General features: G+C 46.2%; 2 protein-coding genes and 1 non-coding gene across 3 annotated transcripts; 1 reads left to right on the top strand and 2 right to left on the bottom strand.

Moving 5' to 3' along the window:
* Positions 1-251: 251 nt before the first annotated feature.
* LOC127343761 (RING-H2 finger protein ATL67) lies at positions 252-1,379 on the bottom strand. Its single transcript, XM_051369942.2, has one exon. The coding sequence runs from the start codon at positions 1,088-1,090 to the stop codon at positions 512-514; it is 579 nt and encodes a 192-aa protein (XP_051225902.1). The 5' UTR covers positions 1,091-1,379; the 3' UTR covers positions 252-511.
* Positions 1,380-5,381: 4,002 nt separating this feature from the next.
* Positions 5,382-5,453, bottom strand: TRNAD-GUC (transfer RNA aspartic acid (anticodon GUC)). The gene has a single exon. It is a non-coding gene; the product is annotated as a tRNA-Asp (tRNA).
* A 4,024-nt stretch (positions 5,454-9,477) lies between these two features.
* Positions 9,478-11,400, top strand: LOC127343762 (reticulon-like protein B1). Its single transcript, XM_051369943.2, has 5 exons — positions 9,478-9,791; positions 10,237-10,417; positions 10,562-10,703; positions 10,799-10,868; positions 10,967-11,400. Exons 1-5 carry the CDS (start codon positions 9,572-9,574, stop codon positions 11,131-11,133), a joined length of 780 nt encoding a protein of 259 aa, XP_051225903.1. The 5' UTR covers positions 9,478-9,571; the 3' UTR covers positions 11,134-11,400.
* The last annotated feature ends 8,038 nt before the right edge of the window (positions 11,401-19,438 follow it).

The following is a 19,438-nucleotide window of genomic DNA, read 5'->3' as shown; positions in this document are numbered from 1 at the left end:
TGAGAGAATAAGATGACAGAGGAGATAGAACGGTACAACCTTTCTGCATTTCGTGGAGAGTAACTGCAGTCTGCGCAGCACAGGAGAGGACGTCAAGCTAAACAAAGTTAATCGTGGCATAAATAAAAAATAAGAAGTTGGATGGAAAGGTGGATGACTGATGATGTGGCATACTTGCATGTTGAGAGAAATCATGTAGTGGGGGTCTCCTATTTAGAGATAAAGATACCATTAGCTCTAAAGCACTCTGCGACGGAAACCCTAGCAACATTGTATTTACAAGTATGCCCAATGCCTTACTCCAACAAAAAATTATATATCGAAGTAATAGCAATAGGAAACAAGGAAGCTCTTTACATATCCTAAGCACACCACCAGTCGAATTTTGCACCTAAAAGCTCTCATGTGTCCTTCACCAATCAAACAATCCACAAATTTACACCAACCATGAACGCAAAAAGAAGCTAAGCCTAAAAGGAGTAACATTGAAGAGCATGCACCAACGTATCCGTCACCTACGCCTCCGGTCAGCGGCGTACTGCGAGAGCGGGACGAGCTCGGAGAGCGGCGTGGCGAGCGGCGTGGCGACGGGCGTGGGGATGGGCGACGATCTGCACACGGGACAGGAGGCGCTCCTGCGCAGCCAGGCGTCGAGGCACATGACGTGGAACCGGTGCCTGCACTCGGGCATCAAACGCAGCATCTCGCCGTTCACGTACTCGCAGAGGCAGATGGAGCACATGGCGTCGCCGCCGGCCGCGGCCCTGGAGAAGGGGGCCTTGGGGTACGACGCGATGGCGGCGGCGTCGAGGCCGACGGGAGACGAGGCGGCCGCGGCCGCCGAGGAGTAGGCCTCGGGTGACTCGGACCCCTCGGCGACGAAGAGCACGCGCGGGACGGTGATGGAGAGGTGGCTGGAGCTGGACGTCGGCGTGATGGCGCCGTTGAAGTGGCCGGCGTCGCCGTGGCGGAAGCAGAAGTAGGACGCGAGCAGGACGGAGGCGAGGAGGACGAGGAAGCCGAGCGCGATGGCGATGGAGTAGCCGAGGCCGAGCGTGGCGAGCGAGGAGATGAAGGGCGAGGAAGACATGGCGGCTGCGGCGGCGGGTTTCCAGTGGGGAAGTTGTGCTGGAATGGCATCGGCGGCGGTGTGCGCGTGTTGGGTGTGAGGGTCGATCGAGCGAGCGAGTAGAGTGGAGGCAGGCTCGTGGGGGAGTAAATGGGGATGGTGGCGTGCGTGGTGAATTTTCTTCCCGTCGCCGCGCAGCGGGGCTAGATCTGCTGGTGGTGGGTGGGCGGCGCCAGCGGCCGCATTTATTGCCGGAGAAGTGGCACGGGCCGGGGAGTAATGGCGGCAGGAGATGCTCTGGTCTGCTCGGCTCGTCTGCGGGGGTGTGATGGTGCTGCTGGCCTGTTGGGACTTTGGGAGGGAGAGCTTGGCCACTTGGGGAGTGGAGTGGCAAGGCAATCGTGGGAAGTGTAGTGCTCACTGGTTTGACATTTGGAGCGCTCTGTTGATGAGCAGCGATAGTCAGATCGGGGGTCAATTTCTTGGTAGATATCCTGTCGTTGGTGGACCGATGTAGATTGGTCCGTGTTCTGCATGGTTAGAGAAGTCCAACATGAGAGGCATCGTCGGCATGTACAAAATTTCGATTTGGGTTTAGACAAAAAAAAAAGCTCCACCGGCACCAGCAAACGGTACTGAAAATATTCGGTCGGCAAATCTCATCGCTCGATTCTCAGTTCTCCAGAGTGAGAGAAGGCTCGAGCGGAAGTAGTGACCAATCTTAAAAGAGAGAAAGCAAGGTACTCCCTCCAATTTCATAATTCTTGTTGTAAGTTTGGGTTTATCTACAATCCGCAACTTTATGGAACGGATGGTCTGGTTAATATGAGTACCTATGTGCTTCCCTAGGGGTGGACTAACGAGCTGCTCAGATCGTTAAAACTCGGCTCGTTAAGCTCGTGATTGTTAAGGCTCGAATCGTTAGGCTCGTTAAGAATAACGAGCTGAAATCATTGTTCGGCTCGACTCATTATGTTCTTACGAGCGCTCGTGAGCAGCTCGTTAAAGATCGTTAAGGATGCAATGCAAAGAAAACATGTGTGCATTTCCTGTTGCGGAAGAGCGGAAGCATAGGTTTTTAGATCCTACTATTGGAGTTTTAAGCATGGTTAAAGAACACTATTTTGCTTGGCCCCTTCCTGCCAAATATTTGAGATAACTAAAGTGACTCGCAGTCAAAACTGGTGAACCCTAGCTTGTTACCGATCTTAACGAGTAGCTCACGAACATAGTCGGCTCGATTGTTTAGCTCGTTAGCCTTAACGAGCAAAAACTGCTACTCAGCTCGGCTTCAAACGAGTTGAGCAAACGAGCACTCATTTAACTCGCCGAGTTTCGAGCTTTTTGTCCAGCCCTATGCTTCCCCACCTCACCTCACCTCACCCCACCCCCACTCCACCCCACATCCTAAGGTAGTTCGAGAACAAAGCTAGCGCCACCGCTATGTTCCTGAGACGGTTGTCCAAAAAGTATGTATGTTGTTGATGAAGACGGTGGCAATGTCCTTTCTGTGCTGCCACCATCAAAGATGCAAATAGTTGATCATAATAATCTAGGGGAACTCATATAATCTATAACCATAGCTACGTATGTACAAATTGTATCAAAATACCACCACACCATCATGGAGAACAACATGAAGTCGATTGTCGCACCAATTCCAGTAGCAATTCTAATCCGTTCTCCTCCGGCAGCGGCCTGGTTTTTCTTGTCTCTATTATGCCTTCGTATCACGCCTCGCGGGTGACAAAAAAAATTCCAAAAGTTTAAATAATTAATTATATTTTTAGAATTGAACGACTCAATGGCAAATAAAAAGGAAAAAAATGTTGCCTCTAGTGAGGCCCACACTCAACATGGCTCTTTCGTGTGTTGGAGCTGTGCATAGGTAGTGTGAGGCCCACCACTTTCTCCCTAGGTTGCCTCATAATTCAAGTGTCTACGTCTTCTTTTCCGAGAAGTCCTATTTTTTTTCTATATTATGAATTCTAGGTCTCTTAAATAATAAATACATTGGCTGCCTTCCCGAAATTGATTGGTTGGGGAAGATGGAAATTTGGTCTGAATATTCAATAAACATTCGTAAATCCCAATGAAAATTCTATGTTAAACTTGAAAATGAATAGATACCTTTGCGACGTATCAAAACTAAAATGTATATTTGCAAATAAATTTCTAACATTAATCTTTTAATTTAAGAACAATAATAGCCTCCCCTACTGTAGTTCCTCGAAAAAAGAAGTAAGTACATTGTAACTGTTAAAGAAGGGGGGCAGTGGTGGTTCTCCCCTCGCGCGGCAGGGGTTGGAGATCACGGCGGCGGGCAGATCTAGATCCCTCAGCAGTGATGGCGGGGCAACGAGGGTTGAAGTGTGGCTATGGGCCCGCATCGGCATGTGGTGGTGGCCATGCGGTTGTAGCTCAACCCTTCGGTATCTTCGGGTCAGTTTTGGCTTGTGGGGGCGCTCTAGTGTATGCTCTGCATCAAGAGGGAGCCCAGGGTGGCGATCGCAGGCTTGGCGACGGTGGTCGTATTTTCCGTCTGAGGTGGTATGCCTGATGCTGGGTTGTAGGATCACGAGATCCGTCATCTGGTCCTTGCTGAGAGTTGGGGAGATATAGTTGCCGGTGAAAACCGAGCCGTCTTCGGTCTTGGCGGTCGAATGATCATGCTCAATGGTAATGTTTTGGTTGTTCTTGGTTCGTATGATCCTTATTATAGATTTTTGCTAGGCTTTTGGTGTCCAATAATAAATAAAGTTTGTGCATCGCTTGATACAGAGGCAGAGGATCCGCTCCCCATTTCGAAAAAATTGTTAAAGGATGGGGGCTGAGAGAAAAGTGTGAGGGTCATAAACCGGCCAGAAACCACGGGATCGTGTATGCTTTTAAATAATATATAATATAACCATTTGATCGACGTTCAAATATTTTTCTGTTAATTAGTTTAGAGAGTTGAGTTAGCCTAACTTTTGTGGATGAGAAAGGGAATAAAAGTATAATGTATGGTTCTAATTGTTAAAGGGTTCCGAACAATGAAATATGAAAGATAAAGGGTTCCATTTGAATTTCTTTTATATATTACAAGTTAAATGAAAAAACTATGAGTTTGATGTAAATCCTAGCTGACTTGCCGTCCTTTGGGGCGCTTGATGGCCCCGCTCCGCCGTCGTTGCCCTCCCTCCTCCAGTTCTCATGTGTCCGCCACTCCTTCCGGATCCCTAACATGCGGTGATCCAACATACCACTGCATGTTGTAATACACAAGTCGTTGACATAACAACAATGAAACACTATTCCACTAGTTTTAGGTTTTCACCTTGAAGATAGTCTTCGTTCTTAAAAACAATGCCTTCAACAAGGCTATTGCGAGGTACAACCAAATATGGCCTGATCTTGGATTTTCACCTTGAAAGGAAAAACTCTGAACTTCACTTGTGTTGTCGCTCCCATTTGCATACTCTTGCTACGAAGCCCTAAACACCAAGCAAGTTCATTAGAGTCGAACCTCTATTGCTAATCCTCGCTTTCGGCTTCCATGATATTCTCGGCCTGTGACTTCATCATAGACAAAAACATGTCACCTGATGGCAACAAAGAACAGAGTTATACGTTGCTTCCTTCAGAACCAAACAGTCAAAATAAAAGATGGAAGTGCACGATCAAATACCACCCGATCCAGCAGACTCTAGGCAGAACTCCAAGCATCAATCTAAAGATATGTATGACCAGAAACTAACACCACAAATTGATAAAGCCCTCTAACAAAAAACCAAACTCCCGAAAGAACACTAAAAATTTCATGTGTGCTAGGGGCAAACTGCAGCGGAAAGCTCAATTGTTTCCTTCCGCGGAGATGATAGTTTTGAAGGCGAACACGAATGCTCTGCATGGTGTTATCAAGTACAGAAATAAATACAAAAATGGCGCTTAACAAGGGAATTCCTGATTATTATGAAACTAATTGGGGTCTCGAGAAGGGAATACTGAGAAGGGCAGAAGGCTCAAGGCTGTGCTATTTATGGATTTGATCATTTCCCCCAAAAGGTTGGGTGACCATTTGATCAGTATACGTATGTGAATATGGAATTTCGTTAGCCTTTGACAATTTGAACAAGTTCCCGACTGGACATTTCTTGGCATGTGGTCTACAGCTTTGAAGACAAGGGCATATAGATTCACATACGGCCGTTGATTCCTTCTGCGCCTGGAAGGTTTACAGTCCGTCGGTCCTCTGATTCATGCCATGCTTTTGATGTTGAAGTTCCGAAGGGTCTGAAACTGAAGTGGAATATGAAAAAATTAAAAAAAACGCCGTTGCCGGGGATCGAACCCGGGTCACCCGCGTGACAGGCGGGAATACTTACCACTATACTACAACGACTTTGATGCCTAGTGTAATTATACCTAGTAATCAACAAGTACGTAATGAGAGCATATTCAGGGCACCAAACTTTCCCTTCCAGTCATCTGTTGAGCATCCGCACATCCCAGCAGCATATTCCCAGCTTCCACTCTTGGCTTTACTGATAGATCGTTATCATCTTCCGTCTCATTATATTTAGTTGCTCCATTTGTCCAACCACTGGGTTCTTCCCCACTGTCCACTGAAGATCTGCATGCTTCAGAGGCCCTCGATGTAGCCCTCCCGCCTGAAGCTTGTTGCCTTTACTTGTGAGTAATCTGGTCTCTCCTGTGCTTTCCTTTTGTAATGAACTCCCTGACTACTACTTGGTAAAGTTAATTTTCTTAGTTTAGCTCTCCCCTTTTCCTAGGTTTAAGTTTCTGTAGTTTCACTGTTCTATGTTGCTTAGTTCGAATCGGTTTCTCTTTGGAGACTCTTTTTTGCTGATACTAGGGGAAGCAGAATTCAAGTGCGAGCTCTAGATGTCTTGACCAAACCTGGTTCCCCTTTTCTAGATTGGTGACTTGCTCCAAGATTATAGAGATATTCCAGTCAATAATGTGTAGGAACATGCGTTAGGTTTATTTTTTTGGCAAACAATTTTATTTTGGTGGTAAAAGTCGCAATGAACGGGGTCTGACGACACAAAGGCCTGATTACTAGAGTGGATTCAGTACATGTGCATACGGGTGCAGTGTGCACCACGTCCGCTTTGAACTTCGAGGCCCGTATGAAATGTATCAAGTGACATGGTTACGTAGCAGGGGAAAAAGTAGATGTTGATTCTTTTTCCAGGTTGCACTAGTAGTTCTGTACGAAATTAGCTAGTTCATCAGTTATCTGTCAAGACCTCAAGCTTGATGATTTGCTGGAGACCTCGACTGCGGTGTTGGCACGTTTGTTGTTTTGCTTCTTTTTTATGATCTTATTTATCATAAAGCTGGTTGCACCATTTGAAGAATAGGCAATAGTAGATGGTTCATTACATAAAGTTCCTTCTAGTTATGGAAAATTTGATTTTCAGGTTTGAATATGATTGTACATGCGATATATAGGCTTTTTTTAGGGAAGATATACAGGTATTTTGTTACAAGATGTGTTGGAATACATCAATACTTTATTGTCTCATTTAACTAGTTAGTATCCCTTTCCATAAAAATATATGGTTACATACAACAGATGAATACTTTGAAATAAAATAGATCTATGGTCGGTGATGGTGGGTACAACATATCAGGCATATTTTCCTGGGCACCGGATTTTGGGCTACATTTACTATAGTGTTTGTTTGATTTTATTTAGTCATGTTGTAGTTTTAACTTAGCTAGGTAGTTGTATTTGGTTTGTCCGGATTATCCAATATTATTTTTCTATTAACAAAGAGACATGCGGAATCATTTATTGAGCCATCGTATTGTGGTTTCGGACAAAACTAAGACCCTTTTTGGAAAGAAAAAACTTAATAGGCACAATAGCAGCAAAAGTACTCCATCATATTAATCCATATTAATTATTGTTGATTTAATAAAAAGATGCACCAAACTAGCGACAACTAATATGGATCAAAGAAGTTGATGATTTAAGTCATTCACTAGAAACTTGTATAGAAATAAAAACCACAAGACGCTTGAGAGGTTCAATTTTTTGTTTATTCGAAAGAATTCACAAACTGCAGGTGTTACGTCGTGTCTGTTTTCTTCCAAATTTAGTATGGAATAATCTCGTGACGGTAATCGACTGTCGGAGATGGGGGCAGGATGGGCCCCGCCAGCCGTTAGAAGATGGAGGTGGGGCGGAGTACGCACACGGCTAGAGTTGCGAGTATCCATGGGCGGAGTCACCACCGGGTCGAGGAGGGTCAGTCGACCCGGCTTAAAAAGTGGGGAAAATAATCGACCCTAAGGCATCTTCAATGTGGCGACGCATTTCGGACGTCTAAAAGTGGTCGCGAGCGTCCGTTTGCGTCGCTCCGCGAACATATTTTGTTCGCGCGTCTGTTTGCGTCTGAGTGTGCCTCATTGGGGTGATCCATTTTTTTAACATTTGCAACATATATAGAAATCATAAAAACCTAGTACATTCAAACTATACAAAGTAGTTCTAGAAGCCTAAACTACTTGCTGCCTGACGGACCGGCCCCATCGTTGCGTCGCTCCCTCGTCTGCTTCTCCGCCGCCTCCCATGCAGCCGCTAGGGCTCGGTGCGCTGTCGCGTCCTCTAGCAGGCACTGCCGCAACCTCGCGTTGGCGACGTCGTCCATGAGTGTCTCGAAGGACTCGACTATAGCCATCTGCTCTGTCGCCTTCTCCTCCGGGGTAGGCGCATCAGGGTCATCGGAAGACCATGATATATCGGAGTCGGAGTCCTCTGCGGCTGCAACGGCCGCCACCCTGAGCTGTTCCATCTCGGCGTCGACCGCCGCATGGGCCGCCCGCTCCTCCTCTGCTTCCTTCTCCGCTTCAGCCAGGGCCTTGGCGTCCCTGACCAGGTCGAGGAGGTCGTTGCTGTCGTTGCCGTTTCGGCGGCCCACCGCCTTTCCCCGCCGGCCCACCACCATCTTTCCTCGCTGGCCCGCCGCCGCCGCCTTCGTCTCCAGTCGCCTCCCCCTGCTCAATGCCTCAGCTCGTCCCCATCTCCGACTCCAATCGCCTGGCCTCTGCTCGGCCGGTCGGCCCTGCCCGTCTGACCCCAGCTCGGCTCGTCCCCGGCTGCCTTCGATGGACGCAACGAGGAGGCAACTTAATGGTATGATACTATCTTATCAAAATGTAGCTCTATTTTGGTGTTCTTGTTTTTTATAGTCATTTTGTTGTTGTACTTGCTGAAATATGCAAATTAAATCTGCTTGGACCTCTTTTATTGAATACATTTGCTCTTTTATGTGAAAAAAAAATTAGAGCTTGGTTTTGACCCCCCTCAGTTCAATTCCTGGCTCCGCCACTGCGAGTATCGCATGTGGTTGAGTGGATTTGGGGAAGGATGAGTCAATGAGTGGATTATACATCGTCCTGTAATTCCCGCTCTAATTCTCACCATACGGTTATGGACCCGAGGATCGGAGGATTTGATCCCGGGAACGCTCAACGTTATCCTTGCATCATTGATTATATCGCCCGATTTGTTTTTCAAAGGGGCGAGTCTAGGTCTCAGGCGACTGAGACATAGTCGCCTATGGCATGTGACAAATCTCAGTTTTAATATAGTTGTAACTTATAAAAATAGTACTAATTATCAGTTTCAACCTAGTTGAAACTCATTAAATTCTTAGTTTCAACCTAGTGGAAACTCACTATGTTCTCACACTGCACAAATCGCGAGGCAAAATCCAAAAGCTAAAAGCGTCGACTGATACATACTAAAAATCAGACGCCTGATTTCTAGCCATTCCGTTTTCAAAATTATTTTAAAATTTATAAACATATCTTTTGATTTTCCCCCAAAATTTAAGAGAGATCACTGGAGGGAGCCAAACACACTTTTTGGCTTTTTGCAACTAGTGTGTTAATCTGTGAGACTGAATGTGACGTAGAACCTTCGGCACCAAGTTATGCGCTCACGGAAGTCGTCCCATCCAACACCCTTCTTCGGCCGCATCCGCGTTCCAGAACTTGCCGAGACGACAAGTCCACCTTCAGTTCGGCTCGGCCGACCGCTCCCCATCCGTCGGTCGCCCACCACGCGTCCCCATTCCCCCTCGCCAACTCCACCCTGGTGGGCCCCAGGGACGTGCCCGCGACGACGACGCCTCCCTGTCCGCGTCTTAAACTTAACCCCGAAGGACGACCCCTCCTCCACGTACCCACAAACCCACCCGCACCTCTCACTGCTCGCCGGGGCCCACCCCGTGCCCGCGGTTTCAATTCGCCATCAACCGAGCGGGTGGAATCCAACTCCATTCAATTTTCGGGGGCCACAGAGCCAGCCCGCGTTCAAACGGACGGCCGGGATCGCATCGCATCGCGCGTCGTATAAAGCAACCCTGCCCTGGCTACGCGCACCCGGGAGAGATCTTTGTGTGAGCAGCAAGGTAGAGAGAAAAAAAAACCAACGAGAAAAGCTTGGGGGTTTGTTCTTGGCGTCGGCGGAGAAGAAGGGGCATGGCGGAGCACAAGGAGGAGCACGAGTCGGTGATGGAGTCGGTCATGGACAAGATCTCCGACAAGCTGCACGGCGACGGGGACTCCTCGTCCTCGTCCTCCGACTCGGACGACGACAAGAAGAAGGGGTCGTCGTCGGCGGCGGCGGCCGCCAAGGCCAAGATCTACCGCCTCTTCGGCCGCGAGAAGCCCGTGCACGCCGTCCTCGGCGGCGGAAAGCGTAAGCACCCCAACTTCATAGTCCAGATTCACAAGTCGTATGCTGCTCTGCTCTAGATCCGATTCGATCCGATCTCGTTTCCTCTTGCTTGTTTTACTGCCAACTGCTGCTACTGCTTCATTAATGCTAGCTCTTAGTCTTAACTAGCTTAGGGACGATATGGCCCGTGATCTTAGCGTGCTCTATACAAGCTTTGCTTGAACGATTTATAATAGAGCTCGTCCGTGCGCAGCGAGCTCGAGGATTTGTCGTTTAATCCGACCAATTAATGGCGACGGCTAGAGTAGACGGCGGCGCACTTTGTCGCGGCTCGAAAACCCCGATATGCTCCATACGATCTACGGATCGTGGAAGAGATCTGGAGTGCATAACCGTGTCAAAACGTTTATTCGGGTGTTTGGACTGACGCGAATTTCTTACGATTCTTTTCTTGCCTTGCTTGCAGCTGCTGATCTTGTTCTATGGAGGAACAAGAAGATCTCCGGAGGGGTGCTGGCCGGTTCCACGGCCATCTGGCTCCTGTTCGAGGTCATGGAGTACCACCTGCTCACCCTGCTCGGCCACTGCCTCATCCTCTCCCTGGCCGCCCTCTTCCTCTGGTCCAACGCCTGCACCTTCATCAACAAGTAGGCTTCTCCTCGCTTCGAAAGTCAAATTGATTGATACAACTTGTTGTATGTAAGAACTGCTGCTGTTGATTGTGCTGCGCTAGCTTGCCCGTCACTAGCCTTATGAATTTTTTCTAATGATTGGCACTTGGTGGTATTTAGGTCGCCCCCAAACATTCCTGAGGTGACGATTCCAGAGGACACGATTGTGAACATTGCCCGCTCGCTGAGATATGAGATCAACAGGGGCTTCTTTACTTTGAAGGAGATCGGTCAGGGCCGTGATCTGAAGAAATTCCTCATTGTATGTTCTGGTTACTCTTCAATTTGGGCATGCTTAATGTTGGGTGCTTTCTTTATCCTGCTCACCAACATGTGATCTGTTCTTTGTATGCTCAGGTGGTTGCCGGCCTCTGGGTTCTTTCTGTTCTTGGGAGCTCTTGCAACTTCTTGACATTGGCATATATAGGTAATTTTAACTTGTGCTGCAACACTTGAGTTCATAACCACCCTAGTTGTCCATACGAGTTGTGAACTGATGACATCCGTTCTTTTTCCCGAGTGCAGTCTTCGTGGTGCTCTACACGGTGCCAGTTCTGTATGAGAAGTACGACGACAAGGTTGATGCTTTTGGTGAGAAGGCCATGATCGAACTGAAGAAGTACTATGCCATCGTCGACGAGAAGTACCTCTCCAAGATCCCCAAGGGTCCTCTGAAGAACAAGAAGCCATAGATCATGCCCTGCAGCGACTTGCCATCTGTGTTAAATCTCAACTTGTCACCTCCCATTTTGAAGGATGGTTCTGTGTTATTGTGCCTGTCTCTAGTCAATACTTGCTAGTACATATAGGTTTGGTGTGCTGATCTTTTTGTGAAGTGGATCCATGCCAGCTGAAAACTGTTGATTTTTATTTCTATTTGTTTTTCAACTTTCAGCATGGCTACTCCTGGGAGCCGCAAATATTGTGGCATTATCAATTTATCATTGCTCTAGTGCCTAGTGAACTTTGTGATGGTACTTATTGCCTAGTGCCTTTATCCATTGTTTGTGCTGGAAGAGTTTTGCCCCATATATCTTTCATGAGCATTGATAAAATCTCATTCGGTTACAACAAATATGACAAGATTGATACATCTGTATCAAAAGAGTGTTCCTCTGTTATGATGGGTGCTCTGTAAATATATTATTTTGCTTTTATTTATCTGAACTGAGTTGGCCCGTTCTGTTTTCTGTGTGGTTATTACGAACGATCCTTTGGGTTTATTTGTTCATTTCTTAAATGAGTTTCTTCTAGATGGTAGCTTCATGAGAACACGAAGCATGCTCAAGTTGGCCAGTCAATTGGTTGAATTTGCTGGTCAATGGTTTTACTGTAGGGCACCTACAGTGGTAAGAAAGACATGTCTTCTCTTCGTAGTTCACATTATTTAGAGAAGACGATAAATATTAGAGGTATAATGCATTATTATTATAATTATTTTTTACAATAAATAAGAATTAATTACTTTTAGTAAAAAATTATGTGACTACAGCAAGATAAGTCATACAATAGGAAAATAGTTTTATCTTATTTTATAAGAGTTTCTGCTCTCTCCAACTAAGCAAAGCAAAAATCTTAGGTGGCAAACACTCTCCAACTAAGCAAAGCAAAAATCTTAGGTGGCAAACGTAACAGAAGGTTGATGCCACTCTATTGTATATACCCTTAGGGTCCGAAGAGTTGTTTGGACAATCCAGAATAATGCATTACGTCTAGGTGGACTCTTTTTTGGCGGAAAACCGATCCCGGGTGCATATGCACCCTACATGTATAAAACATATTTATAAAATATAAAAAAATTAGAAAAACAATTTAGTATGTAGAGAGACATGTTCTATGTGCGCGCGTCAAATTTCACATAAAACCGGCAATTTTTGTATCCTGTGTAAAAAGACTAACAATGCTTCGAGAAATAGACTATTTTAGCATCAGAAATTTATCTTTTTTGCACATAAACAAATCGGTTTTTGCTGAAACAACTTTGTGAGCATGTAACATGTCAAGATATACGCGAGGCATTTTTATTAGTATATTTTTTGACGTTTTTAAATATGTTTAATATGCATTTCAAATAAAGGGTGCATATGCACCCGGGTGCAGAAACACCCTGTTACTTTTTTGGGCCAAAGGTAGGCTATTTTTTTTCTTGAGGGGAAGCTATCATGACAACTTTATTGATCAACAAAAAAGATTACATTGTCCGTAAGCAACTTGGTGATAAAATTTGGCGGATCCTCCATTCAAACTGAATGGGGTGAGCTACCTTATTACTTTCCCTATCACTATGAGAAAAGGTAACATGACGCTCCAATAGAGTTACCTCTATCAAGCATAGTAGATATCACATCCATACAATTACTGTTTACGATTAATTTCGTACACCTAATTTTATTTGCCAAAAATAGCCCATCTCCTAGAGCTCTTGCTTGCCGCATTCGATATAGAGGGAATGTCACAATTACTGCAAGCAATAAAAATACCGCGATCATCACAAATAACAGCACCTGCGGCTTTCGTGCATGTCTCAGCAAGAAAAGAGGCATCAACATTCAATTTGTAGTATCCTTCATTCGGTTTCTCCCAACCTTCATTTTAGACCCTCACATTCTTCTTGCAAACCCTAAAATAAAACATGCATATATGAGCCAGAATTTGCAGGAACATGGACAACCATTCAGTCCAGCAATCAGGCACAAGAGGTGTCAGTTCGAGTACTTGTAGAGAAGGATTACTTGCCAGCTTTTGAAGGGACTGGTAAGCGGGCACGTGCAATGCACGTCTTGAATGTCATTAATAAAATTTCTTAATAACCACTTCACAAGGATTTTTTGAGGTATTGATTGTCGCCTCTGTCCAGCAACAATGTAAGGTCACCTCCAAACTTGAGTTCCTAACTCATGAAGATTCCCACGACACTTCTGTAGATGAAGCCTAGGTGGTTTACATCTGGAAGTCCCAACACCACTATACATGCAAGGATGTTCTCAGCAAATACGAATGAAGCCAAATAAAAGAGCTCAAAATTATATTACTCATTTCTCCATCTATGTTTAAAATGTTCTGCCACAAAAAAAATTCAATGCTTAATTAAGATATAATTTCCAAAACAAATATAATTACTAAGCTAAAATAGATGAGTCGGTCTACTTGACCTGAAGGATCGACTGAGCTCTCAAACTTGATGGAAACCAGAAGTCCGAAGATAGAGTGCCATATCTAACACACAAAGAAAAAGAAATCAACTAATCAAAAGATACTCTTCACATTGTTATCTACCTCGTTAGTTTTGCTCATCTCAGTCAAAAAGAGTATTACAAATAACTTATGTTTGCCCAAATCTCTTCTAGGCAGGGTTGATAAGAATGTGACACCTCCTTGTTGCTCTAACATGGAATGTGGCCTATTCACTTCGACAACCAATCATGTTGCAATTTTGTAGTCAGAGGCATTGCTTCTCCAAATGAATGGTATAAAGATGTGTATAGGTGGTTGCGGACATACCTTGATCAGCTGGACAAATATGTAAGCTACTACACCTCAATATATGCGCATTGGCCTTCACTTTCAAGAACAATGTCGTGTGCCCCACTGGACACCAGCAGCACGCTGTAGCACAATTGTAATATTGAAGATATGAGACAACCACACAAACTGTAGGCAACCAGATTTCATAGGATCGTTATGTGAAGTGCATATCTCAAAAAGTTCCAATTTCTACGAATCGCATCAAATACATCTTGCTTGAGTGATGTGGGCATAGTTTTTCTTTTCTTTGTAAAACATCAGCATGGGAACTCAAACTCATACAAACAAACTTTACATTGCAAAATAACTGCAGAAGTTCAATCTCGTGTGTTTTTCTCTGAAACCATAGCATCAAGAAATGATGAGAAATTTGACCCAAAAAAACTCACCATTAGTTACGGCTGTCAATTCCTTGGGATAAGGAATCAGAGGGCACCGTTGTGCACGCCCATGACGCCCTAGAAGAAACAGAAAAGGCTGAAGGAATCAGAAAAAGGAAGACCTCTGTGCCCAGGACGTCCAGCACGCTTGAGACACCCACCGGAAGACCTCTCTGCGCACGTCGTCAAGGCATTGAAGCGCCATCCTGGACATCTTCGTACACTACAAAAATACCTTGCCGCGCATGCGTTGCGGGCTCCATGCTTGTTCTTGAGGGAGCTGCCACCGACGGGGACGTTGCGCAAGGATCCGCCCTCGCCCCTCGGTCTAGTACCGGCGGCAGGTCTTGCAGAAGTAGCGCGGTTGCTGGTAGAGAGCTTCGTACCTGAAACTGTTTGTTGTGCACGCCATGCGAATCTTCGACGGCACGCCGTGCGACGGACGTGGGAGTAGTTATGGCGGACGCGGCTGTTGACATAGGCATCCCAAATGGGCCTGCCGAAGATAGTACCCGGGGTTTACTGAAGGCCCATTACCCGAAGAGTAAGAAGATTCGGAAGCCCAAGATATTATTAAGGAAAGCTAGAGTTGTAATAGAAAGTCTTATTTGTAATCTTACGGGATGAGTTAGAAACCTTCCCGGACTTTGTAACTTGTACAGCACGAATCCCTTGGCTCCGCCTCCTATATAAGGGGGAGTCGAGGGACGCAGAGATCATCGAATCATTGTTTACAAACCCTAGTTTTCATAATCGTCGAGTACTTTTCGGCTGAAACCTTCGAGATCTACTTGCCCTCTACTTCCAACTAAACCCTAGCCTACAATCCATAGGCATTGACGAGTTGATACCTTGTCAATTGGCGCCGTCTGTGGGAACTAGAGGCGTAAGGATCTGATCTCGATGGCACGTTCAAGATCTTCGACATCATCAACCGCAAGCAACGCAATGGATCGAGGTAAACAGATCGCTGCTGGTTCTGTCGATTTTGTTCCTCACCCACCCTCCCGTTTGGATGCATATGCGTATCTGGCGGAGCCTATGGAGATGACGTTCGGAAGGTTTCACTTTCGCATCGAGAAAAAAGGATCGTATCGTGTCGAAATTCCGATTTCGTCGGGATCATCGGCGGTCGATTCCGATTTTTCAAACTGTACATCGTCAACCGAATCAGGAGAAGAAGAAACTTCGTCGTCACACTACATCAGCATCAGGGCAAGAGAGAAACTCGCCAAGATCTTCAGCGACATGTCGTCTGAGTCATCTGCGGACTCATATATAAGCGATGGCTCAAGCAGTGTCGACAGTTACGACTTCATCGACAAATCTACTATAGTGGGCAAGGTCTTCACCAATCTCAACGATGGTGTCACCAAACCCAACATAGATCTGAATATAAAATATCATCAGATTTATGTCATTGGAGAGTCAAGCAATGACCAAGAGGAAACATCCGAGGCTTTCGACGATCTAGGAAATCCATACGTCGATCCCTCCGATCTGCGACGAGGTTTGGGCAATAAATACGTCGGGCCACAGCCGCGACACAGAGTTCGACTCCCGCAAGCAGCATGGGATAGAGCCGCGAGAGCTATGGACGGCTCAGAACCAATGGCCACCACAGCCACGCCCGAGGAATTACAAGCATATCAATATAGGCTCGCACGAGCTGCAAGAGAATTGGAAAAACAGGCAGCTGAGTTAAACAGAAGAAAGGAGGCAGCTTCTGCATCCAGCAAGAGAAGGGCAGAGTTGAGTCGACAATCTAGAACTTCGGGTGATAGCCACAGGAAGCTCTAACGAGTAAGATCAAGGTTACAACACATACCCGAAGCAGAAAGAGAGCACCTGGTCCAAAACCTCGACATGTCCTTTATATCGATAGATACAAGAGGAAACATCATCCCTAAGACACCAGAGGCTGGGTATATGGCGACACATGCTTTTATCCTCGCATCTAAACCACCTCCAGGAGATCCAAGGGAAACACTTTACAACATGGCGATAGCAGGAGTTGGTGCCATGGGGACGGCGTTTGTATCAACACCTCCCGAAGGAACAGCAAGGCAAAATAGTCCACGACCTGCGGCAGCAGCAGCAGCTCCTGAAGGACCAAGTGGAGCAAGAGATACGGCAGCACAAGCAAGGGTCGACAGAGCGCGACAAAGCAGAAGAGAACATCGATAGTCCCCAGAGTTAAACGACGAGGATATGTGCGGTTTGCCATGCTTCACGAGGAGAGTGCGAAAAACTCGAGTACCTTCGGGATTCAAGTTGCCTGATAATTTCAAAAAATTCGACGGCCTTCAAGATCCAGAAGATTGGCTAGTTGATTATCTCGAGACGGTGAAACTCACAGGAGGAACCAGAGCAACAGCTATGCAAAGCATCCAGGTGCATTTAAGTGGGGCCGCACGGTCTTGGATAAAGAAACTCCCTCCAGGATCTATCGACAGTTGGGAAAGCTTCGAGGACGTGTTCGTCAAGAACTTCAGGTCCACGTGTAAAAAACCTGCGTCGTTAGAAGAGTTGAGAGCATGTCGACAAAAGCCAGACGAGCCAATGAGAAAATATATCCAAAGGTGGAACATCATCAAAAACTCGGCAGAAAATATATCTGACGAAAAAGCGATAGATGCGTTTGTTGCAGGAATCAGGCGTGGAGATTTTGTCGAGGACTTGGGAAGGACCAACCCAAAGACAGTATCCGCGTTAATGGAAATAGCAAACAGATGGGCAGATGGAGAAGATGCTGTCCACAACAAACGGCACAGGTCACCAGAGGAGGACCGTGGTCGAAATTATCAACCAAGGCGACGATTTCCTCGGCAGTACCCGAACTATGATGCTCCAGGACAGATTTCGGCAGGTTTTCGGGCAAACACAGGAGGAAACAACAGAGATGATTATCAAAGAAGCAATGAGCAGCGAGGCGATAATAGAGACGATTCTCGAAACAACAGGCAAAATAGCGGGCCTAGGTTCCCGAGGCCTTTCGTGTCTCCTGAAGAGATGATGAATGGGCCGTGTCAGATGCACTTTTTCCTCGACAAAGAACGGAAAAAGACAACAGACATCTGCAGAAAGATTGTCGCAATTTCCAGGCAATGTTAAGGTGGGCAGAACACGCTAACGCTCGGGCAGCACAGAGAAATCCTCGAGAACCCAGGAGCGAGATTCACTTGCCACCTCCTCCCGCGATTACAGAAGATAATCGACATCAGCTCAGAATAGCGGCAGCACCACCACCACCACCTTACGTTGATCCTAACTCTAATGGAGCAGTGTCGATGATTCAGAAGGGAAGGCCATCCAATAAAGCTCAGAAAGTAATCTCACGACAGGTGTTCATGGCAGAAAAAATGCCCCCTCCAACGGTCGAGTATCTTAATTGGTCAGGGCAAGATATTGGCTTCATCATAGCAGATCATCCGCAGCAAGTTCCTCGACCAGGGCAGTCAGCACTTATCTTACCAGCAGTCATTGCGGGATTTGATGTCTCTCGAGTGTTCATAGATGGCGGCAGCAGCTTAAACCTTATGTATGCAGATACATTGAGGAAAATGAACATATCCCTAGCAAACTTGAAGCCAACAGACACGAGGTTCCATGGTATCACACCGGAAAAACCATGTTATCCATTGGGGAAGATCAATCTCGACGTTCAGTTTGGAACCCGAGAAAATTATAGAATCGAGAAGCTGGAGTTTGAAGTTGTGGATTTTCCGTCGCAGTACCACGCTCTGTTGGGACGACCAGCATATGCTAGATTTATGGCGGTACCACACTATACATACCTGTTGTGGAGGATGCCTGGACCGAAGGGACCAATCACAGTCAAAGGAAGCTTCGCCTAGCCGATAAGTGCGATAAGGATTTTCATCGGATATCAGAAACTTTCGGGATGCAAGCTGAGTATTTGGCGTCAAGGAGTATGACTGACTACGACGTACTGTCAGACATTGGAAGGCCAAATAAAGAATCAACTTTCAGTACCGAGAAAAATTCTAAGGAGGTGCAGATTCACCCGACAGACCCGAAAAAGACGACGTCCATCGCAAACAACATGGACCTCGCATAGGAAAGCGCGCTCGTCGAGTTCCTCCGTGAGAACTGGAAAATCTTCGCATGGTGTCCAGCTGACATGCCAGGAGTACCCAGGGAACTTGCCGAGCACCACCTAAACTTGGATCCACTAGCGAGATCAATCAAACAACCCTTGCGGCGTTTTTCGGAACCAAACCGCAAGGCCATGCTGTCAGAAATCGATCGACTACGAGAAGATGGTTTTATCAAGGAGTTGCACACAGAAGCCACATAGGTAGCAAATCCTGTGTTGGTGCCGAAGAAAAACACTAAGGTCCTTCGCATGTGCGTCGACTTTACGTGTCTCAATAAACACTGTCCAAAGGATCACTTTCCCCTCCCGAGGATCGATCAAATTATCGACTCCACGGCTGTATGTGAACGTCTTTCCTTCCTGGACGCATATTCTGGTTACAACCAGATCAGATTGAAAGAAGAAGATGAAGTAAAGACAGCGTTCATCACACCTTATGGCGTGTTTTGCTACAGAACAATGCCCTTTGGTCTGAAAAACGCGGGAGCAACATATCAGAGGATGATGCAGAAGTGTTTGGCGACACAGATTGGGAAAAACGTGCAAGTATACATCGACGATGTCGTCATAACGTCAAAAAAGGGGGCAACGCTGATCGAGGATCTCAAGGAAACCTTTGACAACCTCGACAAATTTTGCCTCAAGCTGAACCCGACGAAGTGTTATTTTGGCGTTCCAGCAGGAGAACTTCTGGGGTTTCTAGTTTCAGCAAGGGGGATTGAAGCAAATCCCGACAAAATACAGGCTATTGTAACAATGAGGAAGCCAACAAAGTTGAAAGAAATACAGCAGCTAACTGGGCGAGTCGCAGCTTTGAGCAGATTCGTCGCCAGGCTGGGAGAAAAAGCGTTACCATTTTACGCTCTGATAAAGCAAGGAGAGAAATTCCAGTGGAACGAAGAGGCCGACAGAGCTTTCGAGGATTTGAAGCGCACAATCTCGACACCACCAATCTTGGTGGCGCCGAAGGAA

This window comes from Lolium perenne, chromosome 3 (genome assembly GCF_019359855.2).
Source record: "Lolium perenne isolate Kyuss_39 chromosome 3, Kyuss_2.0, whole genome shotgun sequence".
NCBI lineage: Eukaryota > Viridiplantae > Streptophyta > Magnoliopsida > Poales > Poaceae > Lolium > Lolium perenne.
This window is presented reverse-complemented; position numbering and strand designations above follow the sequence as displayed.

What these genes read in the sequence shown, in the direction of transcription:
- LOC127343761 (XM_051369942.2), bottom strand. Translation starts at nt 1,090, where the DNA reads ATGTCTTCCTCGCCCTTCATCTCCTCGCTCGCCACGCTCGGCCTCGGC.
- LOC127343762 (XM_051369943.2), top strand. Translation starts at nt 9,572, where the DNA reads ATGGCGGAGCACAAGGAGGAGCACGAGTCGGTGATGGAGTCGGTCATG. An exon ending in CGTCCTCGGCGGCGGAAAGC is followed by an intron (nt 9,792 to 10,236) that starts GTAAGCACCCCA and finishes CCTTGCTTGCAG; the next exon opens with CTGCTGATCTTGTTCTATGG. An exon ending in GCCTGCACCTTCATCAACAA is followed by an intron (nt 10,418 to 10,561) that starts GTAGGCTTCTCC and finishes GGTGGTATTTAG; the next exon opens with GTCGCCCCCAAACATTCCTG.